Source organism: Zonotrichia leucophrys, chromosome 2, assembly GCF_028769735.1.
Source record: "Zonotrichia leucophrys gambelii isolate GWCS_2022_RI chromosome 2, RI_Zleu_2.0, whole genome shotgun sequence".
Classification (NCBI taxonomy): domain Eukaryota; kingdom Metazoa; phylum Chordata; class Aves; order Passeriformes; family Passerellidae; genus Zonotrichia; species Zonotrichia leucophrys.
This window is the reverse complement of record NC_088171.1, coordinates 129,849,881-129,863,900: the sequence shown is the minus strand read 5'-3', so window position 1 is coordinate 129,863,900 and position 14,020 is coordinate 129,849,881. Positions and strand designations below refer to the sequence as shown.

At 39.1% G+C, this 14,020-nt stretch overlaps 1 protein-coding gene across 2 annotated transcripts in view; it reads right to left on the bottom strand.

Annotated features, from left to right (window-relative positions):
- The window catches only part of RGS22 (regulator of G protein signaling 22), a 61,482-nt gene extending 49,050 nt beyond the window's left edge, over nucleotides 1-12,432 (bottom strand). Inside the window, exons 1-4 of one of the 2 annotated variants that reach the window (XM_064703572.1) lie at nucleotides 12,299-12,432; nucleotides 11,645-11,673; nucleotides 9,000-9,062; nucleotides 187-396 (exon numbers count right to left, since the gene is read on the bottom strand). In XM_064703572.1, the coding sequence (XP_064559642.1) occupies nucleotides 187-396; nucleotides 9,000-9,062; nucleotides 11,645-11,673; nucleotides 12,299-12,323 (327 nt within the window). In that variant the 5' untranslated portion in view covers nucleotides 12,324-12,432. Of the gene's footprint in view, nucleotides 1-186; nucleotides 397-6,925; nucleotides 6,990-8,999; nucleotides 9,063-11,644; nucleotides 11,674-12,298 lie in introns of those variants that run through there. The other variant, XM_064703573.1, reaches the window with a different exon arrangement.
- Between the last annotated feature and the right edge of the window lie 1,588 nt (nucleotides 12,433-14,020).

The window sequence follows — 14,020 nt, the reverse complement described above, 5'->3', positions numbered from 1 at the left end:
TCTGTAATTCCATTAACTTGTCTGCTAGACACATGTGCATTACAGGGCATAATTTGGCCCATCATTATGTTTTCCTAACATAAATTAACATTTTTCCCAAGCTACCAAGCCAAACACAACAATAATGATTGCCAGTGTCTCTACATTAAGATCTAAATATAAACTCAGGGTCCATAAGATGCTTACCATAGTGTTGCAATCTGGATCAATACTGAAGGTTGAAGAAGCAGTGTGCATTTTGGAGAGCTGCCCATCATTCTTTTCCTTGCTTAGAACATCACAAATGGGGCTTGGAGGTTTTTGATCATGTAGAATACTTTTCGGCTGTTGTGGGGCATCATTAACTACTTCAAAAGCCCCAGCATCAGAGTTAAACTTCACTGGCTGGGCAAAAGTCTACAAAAGAAGTTAGGAAAGTTTATGGTACTGTAATAAGGCAACTTTCATTTAACAAATTACTTTTTATGATATAGAGGCATCCTACAGAATAGAAAATTGCATTACGAGGCTTCTTTCTCTTTGAGCCTGAAATAGTAATTTTTCTGCATTCTTGTTTTTGCTGTATAGCTTTCCAAAGCATTCATACCTTTTTATTTCAGCAATGCTTAATTGTCAAGAATTGAATGCATCTAGATCACAGACTATTCTTTTTCACATGCAAATAATTGATTCAGTACATCAAGTCTAGAATATATAATTAACTGTGACTTTAGTAACTGTCCTACAGAGAAGTACTCACCTACAGGATCAGATCTACAGTATTATTCTCCCATTTGTTATTATCAACAATCAAGGCATGAAAATGTTAGCAATGAAACTGACCTTTTAAATGTAAGATTCATTTGAGGAGGATGAATCTGATGATTTTCATATGTAGGAAAGGTTTGTCACCATACTGTTACTTGTAGGTCAAACAACTACCAAAACTCATGTCCTGTAGCAAATTTTATTGTACATCACTAGTTCAGTCAAATACCGTATAACAGACGAGATGGACTGACTCCAATTTCAGCCTTGCAAATGTGACTTTTGTCAACTCACAAAACCCCACTGCACATGTACACACTGAAACAGAGCCATAATTCATCTTTTAAGCTCTGGTATCAGGTATTTCCCTGAAAGACTATCTTTCAAATTCTCTTATTTGAAATGAAGAGGAAAAACATGGATGGATTTCACAGAAGTCACAGAGAATACCCATGACAGTTATGAATAGGAGATTATATAGAACTTATGTGCATTATATACTATATTATATATAATATAGTATATAATATAGAGTATATAAGCACCTCTGCACTCAGCTGGATGACAAGGCATGTTGTATTTAGGTACTCAGGAAACTATGGCTACACCTAAACCCAGTGCCAAAACTTATTTTGGCTTTGTTCCAGACAGGATCTCACCTGGTGTTTGCACAGTTGTCGTTCTCCTGCATTTAATAAGAATATTTTATTTGTTCAAGTACTGTATTTTTAATTTCCTCAAACTTTTTCATATATCACATATATGCACACAGACATAACTCATATACATTCTAAATATGTTAAATACATGCTACATCTAACATAGAAATATACTACAGAACAATTTGATTCTTCTTCACACCCGTATAAGTCCAAAGTAACGATATTAGTGTCATCTATTTTGTTGCTTCTGTTTGAAGCCCCCTTGTTGATCAATGTCTTGTAGAGCAATGCCCAGAATTGAACCATGTGGCTGCAATATGTTTTTTCAACATTCCCTACTTATCCCATAATGTCTCACTGTAGAGGCTCAGCCTGGCAAAGCACACAGCATGTGAGAACTTTAAGTGTACGATGACATCAGACCATCACTGCTCAGGGCCATGCACTGAATTGCATGAGTCTGTTCAGTTACCTAACTTCAGCTGAAGTCATGGATTGGTTTTTGTTCCCTGACACCTTCTGCCTCTTTTGGCATTAATTTTCTCCAGGGCACTCAGTAGGTTTTAGTGCTTTTTTTTCCAGATGTACTGAACAGCATCTAACAAACCTTTCATGTGCAGTAGATTTCCCTACACACAGACCTCCTCCCAGTTTGCTATGTGCACACTCCATTTACTTTCAAACCTAATTTGTCCTGCTACCAGCTTTTAAGTGACTAAGTGTGCAACCTTAATAGCATTTAAATGTTTTCTTCCTTATATATTCCTTCATGTTTTAAAGAAAGAAACTGAAGAAAGTACACTAAGAAACAAAGTACTTCAGTCTCTTAGGATTTTAAATCCTCTTGCTTGTGGAAAAAAAGCAAACAAAATGCAAATTTAATAATAAAAGGCTTTGTGACTAGACATGATGATATTGTTTTAGTTTCATATTTTTCAAATTGAAAACTAAGCAAATACAGTATTAGTTTAGCACATATATCTACTTTTATTTAATAATTTGTAACGTACTCTAGATTTAGGAATTTTTTGATACTTATTCTATTTAACTCAACAGAAAACTGTTGCAATTTTAATGGAGTGAAATGGATGCTAGTGACAATTTTTAAAATGTAAAGTGTGCTGCTGTTTTGGGGTGGGGTCTGACTACCAATCATTTATAAGACAAATATACTAATGGAGCAAAAGAATATGCACTGATGGGATAGGAAGATTTATGCTTCATACACCACATACTTGACTGAAAAAGGAGGTTCTAGTTCAGACTTTTGAGGTTTGGAGGTAGTTACCCATCCCCAGGGACATCAAAAAGCAGCATACTTCTTCTATCAGTCAGAGAGTAGCCAGTAGACCTGACACTAGTAAGGATGCATCTGGAATAGTGCTCCAGTTGTGGGTCCCCTGTACAAGAAGGATATTCACATATCTGATCAAGTCCATCAGAAGACCACGAGACAGTCAGAGGCTGGAGCACTCACCCCTGAGGGAGAAGCTCTAGGAGAACTAGCAGCAGCCTCAGTGTATTTACAAGGAGATGGCTGAACAGATAAAGCCAGGCTTTTTATGGAGGGGTATGGTGGGAGGACAAGAGACCACTTGTCATACACTGAAACAACAGAGATCTCAGCTGGATTATAAGAAAAAAGGCGATTTTGGGATGATTAGCACTGGAATAGGCTGTCCAGAGAGGAATCAGCTGTTGGAGGTTTTCAAGACCAACTGCAGAAAGTGCCTAGCAACCTGGAGTCAGTACTAAAGCACTGACCTTCATTTGAGAAGAAAGTCACGCTACAGACCTCCTCAAAGTCTCTTCCAGGCAGTAGTCTATGATTCTGTATGAATCAGAAGTTTCCAAAAGAGCATCTATCTCTCAAGCTATCATACAAAAGCATTTTAGAATCATTTAAATCTTTCTGGAGAAGCTTGTTTACTCAAAAAATCTAGAATGATAAATCAGAATGTTTTTATAATCATAATAAAAGAAGAGATAACTCCTAATCTTCTTAACCTATCACCACCACAAAAATAAAAGTGACAATGTTATGAGAAAAATAAAATGGGAACACACAAAAAACCACCCCAGAATCTGTTTTTTTGTAGGAAACATTTCCCCTTCACACAGGAGAGAGGATCAGTCAATCCATTTTCCTTTCTGTATCTGAAGAGCTTTGGGGCAAAACACTCAGTCTAACCACTCTCACACATTACATTAGCCACAAAAAAAAATGCACCAAGAAACTCTTCAGTATCCTTTAGCAAACTTAAAACCTTTCCAGTGGAAGTCAAGTACTGTAAAATCCTGTAACACTTCTCAGGACAACGAGAGAGGTTTGTGGCACCACCAATATTCCATCCTTGCAATAATGAGGAATCTCTTCCGTGAAGACGCCTACGCTAAGGAGTGGATCATAGTCTACACTACAAAGGAAAGGGGGAAAATTATCCATGCCAATCTAATATACTAAGAAATGTCTTTCTTACCCCACATTTGGCAAGTATTTTTGCCTTTTTACAGACAAGTAAAATACACTAACCAAAGATTAAGTGTACCATTCTCTTTAGTTTGAGCCAATTTTTGATGCTTTGAAGATAGAAAAGGAAATCTCCAGAGAAATTATACCTCAAGATGTTAAGAAAAAATAAATCGGGTTTGGCAGGAGCCTTGAAGCTTGGGGTTCATACATTGTCAATGTAGCACAATAAATAAGATAAAGGACTTGAGAATACCAGCAAATAAGAAGTCTACAGACTTTGCAAATGGTTTCACTTGCAGGAAATTCTCCTCCCAAAGCCAGTATGACCAACGTAACTCAGTGTAGTAATCTCAACTTCAGAAAAAAATCCCTGAGCAAATAACAAAAAGCTGTTTTCAGACTGTGGTAGCAATACTATTAAATGAATAAACAATTGCATGTACTTTTTTGACAGCAAAGAAATTTCTTAGCTGTCAAATGCACATTGAATATGGTTTTCAGCTGAAAAATAAACAGAATACATAATTCTGAAACGTGAAGTTATACACTTAACTGAAGGGAAGACAAATTTCTCTCAGTCCTCCCATAACAGAAACCAAAACAGCATCCATCATCATGTTGCCAGGATATCAGACATATAAATCTCACTGTTCTCTTTCTTTACAGTTTTCAGATACACTCAACTTCAGATACAATTAGGAAATGTGTAAATATGTTCACATCCCAGACCCAAATAATGTAGTTTGATCCCAAGAGAAACAGAATGACCACAACTTGGCTGCTTCTTAGGTTAAGGGTGGGAGTGAATAGAGATCTCATCCAGGAGCATAGCCAAAACTTCCTTAAGAAGGGTATATGTATATCATAAATAAATGTCAGTGAGAGTCCACACCAGAAAAGAATTTGAGCAGCTCTATGAAGTATCTGGAAAAATTCACACTACACATGGTCAATGAAAAATCTCCCACTGACTTTAATGAGTCCAGAATTTCCCTTCTGTTGGTAAGACAAAGACATAATCACATATCACAATTTAATTAAGAGCAGAACATTTAGAGTAAACATATTATTAATAAGGAATGTAGTCAGGAATGCTTTGTTTGCTTCCTTCAATGTCAAAGATATGATGCAAGTTTTAGTGCTGGGTAAGTCTCAATATAACATGCAGGTAGGGCCTTACTTCTGTCAAAGCCTTTTAAAGGGAGGTTATATTGGCAACTGCAGCCTCCCTCCCCCCACCTGGAAAAGACAAGAGGAAACTAATGAGCATGCACTGATGCCTTGAATTGATTATTTGATGCATGGAATTATTCAAAGTTATCTTCAAAGCAGTGAAGAGCCTGAACTGTGCTGCAGAGTGGATTGCTTTTTTGCTTTCTGCCCTTTCTGTAATCTGTGACTCAGATCAAGCAAGATTTTATTTGTGACAGCACTAGGTTCTCAGGACTTTCTTCTTCAGAAAGGCTAACAGGCCTAAGCTTTGTTACTTAGGCTTTAATTTTTTTCAGAATCATCACCTGCACCAAATGCTGGACCCCAGACTACCTGGAGGAGAGCTTTTACAGTGAGAACAATGTTCAAAAGAAATATTCTTCAAATCTAAAGTTGATCAAATTATGGTCACTTAGAAGATTTCTGCTGCAAGGGAAACCAACAATCAGGGACTTGCCATCAAACTGTCATCTCCTGAATGTGCATCAATTGAGGCACAAGGTAGCACTTCTGTCTCCAGTGCAACTCCTTGAGGTTGTAAAGAGGAGGAGTGTGCCTTCCTCAGGATCACTGGTAACTGGAAAATGACAGGTCAGACCCAGCATGGACTTGGGATGGAATGAGTAGCAAGCAGCTTGTAGAGTGCAGGAGAAACAAGTTGACATTACTGTCCTTGCCTTCAACACTGAGCTGGATGGCAATTTCTGACTCCTGAATTTCCATTCCTGACTTAACATATCCTTGGATGTTTTTAGTACATGGATCAGAGATTCAAATTCTAGCCTGAACTCCTAGAAATGGAAAAGTGTCCAGGCCAATGTTTCTCTTAAATCTTTCATTTTACATTAGTTACTAAGGAAGGTGTAACTCGTTTGTGTGTCATGTAATTGGTTTCTGCTACTGTGAAATCACCGCACTACTGGCAACAAGTGCCCTCCTGAGGTTTTTTGCATAATGTGTTTCAGAAATACTTTCTGTAAATTACACTTTATGACAGTATATAGCTCTTTGGAGTACCTAGATATTTATGTCAGATTACGCTGAATGTCACTATAACAAGAGGATCACTTAAGGGATACACTGCAAATCAAAGGAAAAAGAAAACATGAAAAACCTGCTGCTGTTATAGCAAGTCCCCAGTGATACAATTTTCCATATGCTAATGGTGCATTATAAATCAATGCAGAAGCAGTCCCTTAAAATAAGCATCTGCTCCCCCTCATTTCTTGTATCAAGTCTCACAATATTTTCAGTTTAACTTGTTGCCTAACTACTAGCACACCTGGGTAATGCTGTTCCCAGGCAACAGTGTATAAGCACAACAAGAATAAAGCAATGGAAATTTCAATGCACTGTTTTAGTAGAAGCCTTCTGAGAAGGAGAGTGTAATAAGGAATGTAAGGTATTCAAACCACAGAACTCAAGGCATTAATAGAACTTAATCCTGAAGAGGATAAATCCTTAGGAAAAGATCAAAGAGAAAATAAAACCAATTATGAGAACATTACAGTTAAAAATAGCTAATAGAGCATCTGTTTTCATGAAGATATGTAAATATGTGGAAGAGAGACCATGCGTCATCTTAGAAACCTACCAAGATTACCAGCATAAACCAGTGTTTACTCAGGAGTGACTGTGAACTCTTTTCTTTAGGCTTCCAGAGCTGTCAGGAGGGCCTGGACAATTGCTGCAGTTCAGAGCTGCTGAGCTGTGCCAGGACTGTGGGCTGAGGAGCCCTCTGAGGCCAAGGAGAATTTTGGCCTGTAACAGATGTCCTGAAATTTGTGCATGTCCAAGGAGATCAAGAGACTAAAAAGGCTAAACTTCTTACCCACTCTATCCTCTGCAATTTGGGTAAAACTTGAAGCATTGTTTCCAAATAAGCAGCAAAGGCATGGAGGATGGTACTCCTGTGCTAAGAACAATCTAGTACATGGAAGAAGGCTGGGTTTAAAACCTAAGAACTTGGGCTTGGATTTAGGCAGATATCCTAAGGCAGCTGTGGGGCAGGGGCTGGGGGAGTTGAGGTGTTGGGGAAAGGGAAAAAAACAGCCCTCTTACCACATGATTTGTTCCATCTGTGTCTCTCTAGCTTTGTATACTCTTCAGAATCTTGTAGTGTGGTGAAAGCACATAAAGACTGAGCTCCTGAAAGAAGTCACTATCAATGCTGTGCACAAAACTCACACCTGACATGGAGTTAATACCTCTAGATTCTATTTTAGGACTAAAATTTGGAATGAGGAGCCCATTCTACCATCCTTAGTAGTACAATTTTCATGCAGTGTACATTTACACAAATCTATGATGTGGCTTAGAGAGACAGCTATGTCTGGTTCAGTTAAGTAAGCCAAATCATTCAGTTATGAATCAAAACTGAACTTATTTCATTAGTGACCTCACCAAGCCACGTTGTAGCTCCTTTGAGGTCCAAGGAGCATCAAGAAATATTCTGCTTTCTCCTAATGCTGGCAGTGGTTCCTACCAAGCAAGCTGTGGAATGGATACATGTTCTTGTAGTGTGGCCTGTGGGACTGCAGTGCCTGAGGAGGGGAACAGGCTGTGGGAGCCACAAGTGACCCTGTGGAAAGGCCTGTGCCACCTGGCAAGGGACTTTGAGTGTAAGGTGTCAGGGCCAAGACTACTAAGATGAAGTTGGATGAGGTTGCCACATTGAGGGAGCAGAACTGTACATGTGACTCCCAACAGAGAGTGGGGAGCCAGGCTAGTTGATAGGGAAAAGGAGCAAAATACAGGAGAACTGCTTAAATACAAGGTACTGGGTATGATGGTCTAACTGTAACTGGATCAGCACACAGAATACAGGGTAAGGCTGCATCCTTCTGGCTGCAGATGAGAGAGGAAGAGGAGGGAAGTGCCAACTTTGAAACCTTCCAAGCCATGAAGAGAAAGAGTTGTTTCTTGAGCTAAAATATCAATTAATCACTGGATACATTGCCAGAAAACTGTAAAAGGACAAAAAATTTGTTATGTTGTCATGTTGTAACACTGTAATAGAAGTGGACACCTTTTAAAAAAGTATTTATGTGTCTTTTTCATTTCCTATTCATATTATTTTAGTGCACTGTGATTTACATACATAAATTATTAATTATGTAAGTTTAAATACATAAATAACCTAGGGATCTTGGTGGACAACAAGCTGTCCATGAGCCAGCAGTGTGTCCCTGTGGCCAAGGCTTGGTGTACATTAGGAAGAGGACTGCCAGCAGGTCAAGGGCTCTTCAGCACAATGGGAGACATTTGAACAGTCCAGTGGAGGGTTACGGAAGTGATTAAAGGACTGGGGCAACTTTCTTATGAAGAAAGGCTGAGGGAGCTGGGCACGCTCAGCCTCAAGAAGAGACAAATAAGAGGGGCCTTATCAATGTCTATCAGTATCTCAAGCAAGGATGATGCCAGGCTCTGCTCAGTGGTGCTGAGCAATAGGACAAGAGGCAACAAGCAGAGACTGGTGCCCAGGAAGTTCCACCAGAACATAAGGAAGAACTTCTTTACTGTGTGGGTGACTGAGCACTGGAACAGGCTGCCCAGAGAGGTGGTGGGGTCCCCCTCACTGGAGACAGTCAAAAACCATCTGGATGTAAGTCTGTGCCATGTGCTCTGGGATGACCCCGCTTGAGCAGGGATGTTGGACCAGATGACCCACTGTGCTCCTTTCCAACATGACCCATTCTGTGATTCTGTAAATTAGCAAGAGAATGTCTGCCCCCAGAAGCCCAGATGACTGGGCTATTCTTACTGATAATAACACTGAGCAGTAAGAGTTGCTACTATTAAAATGCAGATATATGGCAAAACATAAAATTTTCCGAGGTGAAGCTACACTTAATCTTAGTACGGCTTTTCTTGTATTTTGAAAGGAATTTCTGTTAGGTACTTACCGGAAGACTCAAAAATTCATTAAAGAAATCGACAAGCATATCATCTGTGGCTAAGCATTCTTCCTATAGAGAGATAAAACCACAAAGCATGGCTTGTAATAATCTGCACTAATATTTAAATGCACTATTGCCTCAAACAATATTTTTTTCTATGAGATATGACATGGAAGATTTTGCAAAATATTATTTCCCATTTTTGAGAATACAGTCATTGCATCACTGCTATATTCCAGCCATTGCACACTGCTAAGGTCCTTAGCAATTTAAAATGCACACATGAAGCTTAATCCTTTATCAGTGAACTTACAGATAAAGCCTTCATAAACCAAACAGCTTCTAGATGCTAAAACTTTTGAAAAAATGTGCATAAGCTAGCAGTCTAGAAATTCCCCACATTGTACCTTTCTCTCTTGCACTTGGGAAGAAGGGAGTATAATATTTTACCAGGGCCACCTGCTGCTTAGGGATATTCGGGGACTAAAAGGGAGTAAAATAACCTGTAATTTGGCTCAGCAAGCAAGCAGTGGATGCCATACTTTGAATCTGACAGAACTGGGAGGCTTCCTGTTGTCCTAGTCAGAAGTGAAGACTGCATCTACAGGTGTTTTTCTATCTTTTCTGATGCCTACATTTTAAGTCCTGCTAACATGACACAAAAACTGTAGACTAGAAGTTGAATATTTTTGCTGTTGACAAATCCAAAAGTATGGCTCCAAGTCTTACTTTTACTGACTCAGTATCTCCACCATTCCCCATTTCAATTCAACAGAGGAACTGGAACATTATTCCACTGGTCTTCAGATATGTGTCTTCAGTCTTCAGAATGAAGACAAATAATTTTTAATAGTTTCATTTTCCTGAATATTCTATAATTTCAGCCTTGCAAGGCAAGGAGAATGAACTTAACATATTTGCCAATAGCAGCAAAGGTGTTGCAACACAAATCTTTTTTTCTCTTTCTGAAGTTGATATCATTGAACTGTGCTAGTGAGGAATAGCATTAAAGAGAGGTTATGCACAGGGTACAGGCAGGCAGTGTCTTGATCCAAACCCGAGTGGTCTAACCTAAATGCAGATAGCTTGTGCTCAGATAAGGAAGAAATCTGAGATAACATGCATGACAAGCCAGAACTAGACCTGATGGTGTTTGTCTGGCCCTAGTCTGCCAGCACTTATTCCTCAGCACTTGTGGTTGCTGTGGTGACTAATTTTCCAGGAATGATCTTGGGATACCTTGCATAGGCAAAGTATCCCAGGATCATTCCTGGAAAATACTGCCAGTGCTGAAAGCAAGGCTTTCATGCCTTATATGTATCACAGGCCTATGGGCCAAAGAAACTGCAGTGCCATGGACCTAGAGATGTTTGGGCGCTGCTTAAATAGGGGAATTCACCAAAGTGTCCAACCCATTTTGAAATTAACAGAGAATCTTCTTACTAATGTCAATAGGAAATCAAATCCAGAAATATCAATTCTTCACAATTAGGAAAGGAAATTAATTAGAAACCAGCTATATTCAACCTCATGTTTGGTTTGACATTGACAAGGATGAATCTCAAGATAGGACTAGATATGACAATACATGATTAAAATATTGTTAAATTACTTATTAAAAACAATTAATATATTATAGGCTGAAGTATAAGCTCTTTAGGAATATGGAGGTAACATGTTTTTAATGTCCCAAGGATATAATTCTCTGTAGTCCCATAAAACAGCAAGAAATGTAAACACAGTGGTTGATTAATAGATAAAATGCTTATGATATTATTAATGTGTGCTTTATTGCTTACTGCATCTACACATTATATACTTTCCTTTGGTTTTTGGAGAGTTTTTTGTAGACAGCTTTATTTTCATTTAAAGTCAGTTGCACTTTCTTATGTGTACATTATAGGTTAGGGAGTTGCACATACAATACTATAGCTTAGATTTTTGTGCCAGAAAGCATTTGGTTTCATTTCTTTCCATGCCATTTCTCCTGCAGCACAGTCTAAATTATGGCTAGAAAAAGCTGCCTTAGAATTGCAACTGAAGGTTGAGGTGTGCTAGAAATTGCTCCAAACTTGTGCTTTTGTTGGTTCTGTTTATGGTAATAAACACTATAAATAAAACAGTGTCTAGAGATTCCCAAAAGCAATATCTACACATTTATACTTTAAAATACACAGGAAGTGCCCAAAAGGCACTAAGTTACAAAGCATCCAAAACAAGGAATAGGCAAACATCACCTGAGCTGTAACAGTAAACATATCATTTCTTATGAGGTAACAGACAAACATATATGCCTTTCAAACAAGAAGAAAAACATCAGGGAAATCTTACAATGAGATATGAGCAAAGGGCAAAAAAGGCAAAGTAAGGAAATTGTTAAACTTGTCACATTGAATCTTCCAGTTGTTTGTTTCCTTCCTTCATCCTAATTAATTTTCATTTCCATCTTTATTCTCCATAGCCTTCTGTTACTTTTTTAAAAATTATTTTTAAACTAAGTATTTTGTCTGACAAAATTTTAAGAAATTGCTCAGTAGTCTACACTTACAAAAAAAGAAATGAGAAAACAATGGTTTCCAAAATGGTTTTTGCTTTTTTTGCTCCATAGCTGCAAGATGAAAATAATGACCCAGCCTTATAAGCATACTTACTAACATTTCTTCTGTTATACACGGAGGTTCTGAAAAGACATTAAATATCACATGTTATCCAAGCAGTACAGTTAATCTGGTTCAACTACAATACAACAAAAAGTAGTGAGGCATGACAATCCTCCTGGGTATTCTGAAATAAAATAACTTGGTCTGAAGAAATAAAATAAACTAAGAACATGCTGTAATGCTGACCCGTGCATGAAAAGATTAACTATCACAAGAATTATTTAAACAAAAATCAAGTATTATTTAAATATATTATTTCTTATACATATCAGTTAACTTCATGTCATCTTTCCTCTGCAAAATTGATAACTAGAAGCTTGGTGGTTTAATGAAAATACAGATTTGTATGAGACTCAAAGCTTTGAACAGTAAATACTACAAATCATGTGATAAAATTAAGAAGATCCAACTGTGTTCCCGAATAGTCAACTCTCATTCATTCTAGAATATTGTGACTTTAGTGATGCCATTTGAGGGGAGCAAAGTTCTCTCTTCGGAGCGATGAGTTCTGCCGGGCAGGTTTACACCCGGCAGTTCAAAATGCCCCTTTTGTGCCACCGTCTCTGCACCTGAGGCCGCCACCGCGGGCCCCGAGCCCCGTGCGACACGGAGGCGGCCCAGCCCTGCGGGGACAGTGCCACGTACCGGTGGTGAGCCTCTTGGAGCGCATCCTGCCCCGGTGAGATCCCGGGGAGCGGCGGGAGCGGCTCCTGCCCGGGTGAGATGCCGGGGAGCGGCGGGAGCGGCTCCTTCCCGGTGAGATCCCGGGGAGCGACGGGAGCAGCGCCGGGGCCGCCGGGCCCGGCCGGGGCCTGTGGCCGCAGCGCCGTTGCCATGGCGCTGCAAACGCGGCCTGGGCAGTACCCGCCCGGCAGCGCGCTCGCTCAGGGAGGACAGTCCCGAAGGAGATACCTGAGAAGCAGGAATCTGAGGATGCTTGTAGCCAGAAATTAAACTAAGCACTCCCAGAATGTTCGTTTCTGCCTTGGTTCCAGCATGGAAGAGAAGGTCACGTTTCTGATGGGGTCAGCGAAAGCTGTTTGCAACGAAAGACTTCAGGATCCTATATGAGGATTTCAGAGGGATTTAGGTGTTTCACAACTGGGATCTGAAAACCATCCTACCTAGGAAGTACCTTATCCCAGAACTGCATAAATCCTTCAGGATTTTTTGGCATGAAAGTTCATGCAAAGCTTCTCTGCCGTTGCTTGTTTCCAGACCAGCGCTGCTTTTAGTAGCTTGGCAAAAATCCCGCTGGGATGAGTTGTACAAGATGTCATGGATGCAGGGTACATGAAGGGCTCTTTTGAGAAGCCTAATCCATCAGCCAGGCTCGAGAAGTGCCCAAAAGGCACTAAGACCTTGCTATTCCCAGAAAACTGTCATTTGTGTCCCCTTTCACAGAGCGGAGTACTATATCCAGTTGTAATGTTCAACTGTGAAAAAAAGTTTTATTTTAACTCATACATGACTTTGGTGGAATCCATGGTAACTAAAAACAGAACAAATGCACAGCTTAAAGTGCAGAAGCTGATGAGTGTTAATAATGAACAAGCAGCAAATCTGTTACCATAGAGGCAGGGAAAATGGCTTCATCTCCTAGAAGCACATGATATTTTGCACCCTCTACTCCAGATGTGCATTCCTACTCTGGGGGATGCCTGCCCAAACACAATCACTAGTCCAGTTGCTAAATGCCAGAATAATACTTCTTCTAATTGTCTAAATGGAATGTTGTTAGCTGTGTGATTAGCTTTTGAGCTAGTGGTTTGGGGGGAAGGGGGGTGTCCCCTTAAGGGGACAATAGTATTTCCAAAGGCATTAAAAATAAGCTGAATAATGTGTTCTTCAAGATACACATTTCAGGCAAACATTTTATATATATATATATATATATATATATATGAAGAGCATATTCAAAAGAAGTAAAGAATATGAAGATTCAGATAAGTTACCTGTGGACAATTTAAATATCAGTATTCTGATGAAGTATTAACTGTTCTTACATTCTCTGTATGCAGACTCTGTTCAATAAAACATGACAAATATTAATATTGAATTTCCTAGTGCTGTGTATCAAGACATATTCTATTGTCACTATGAAATATTTCAAATAGGTATACTTAATGTAAGAGAAATTTGCTATATGTAAGAGAAATATGCATAACAGCCCATAAAATGCCAAGTTAAACCTTTCCAACAGGTAGAAGAATTGCACTCATTGTATTATGGGCCTAGATTGTCTCGTAACCAAACTACTTAATATGATTTTAAATGTTTAACCTAATGTTCATTCCATTCATTTTCCCCTTGCCCCTCTTTCTGATGTAAGTATAAACATAGTCTGCAGTGTATAACTTTCTCCTA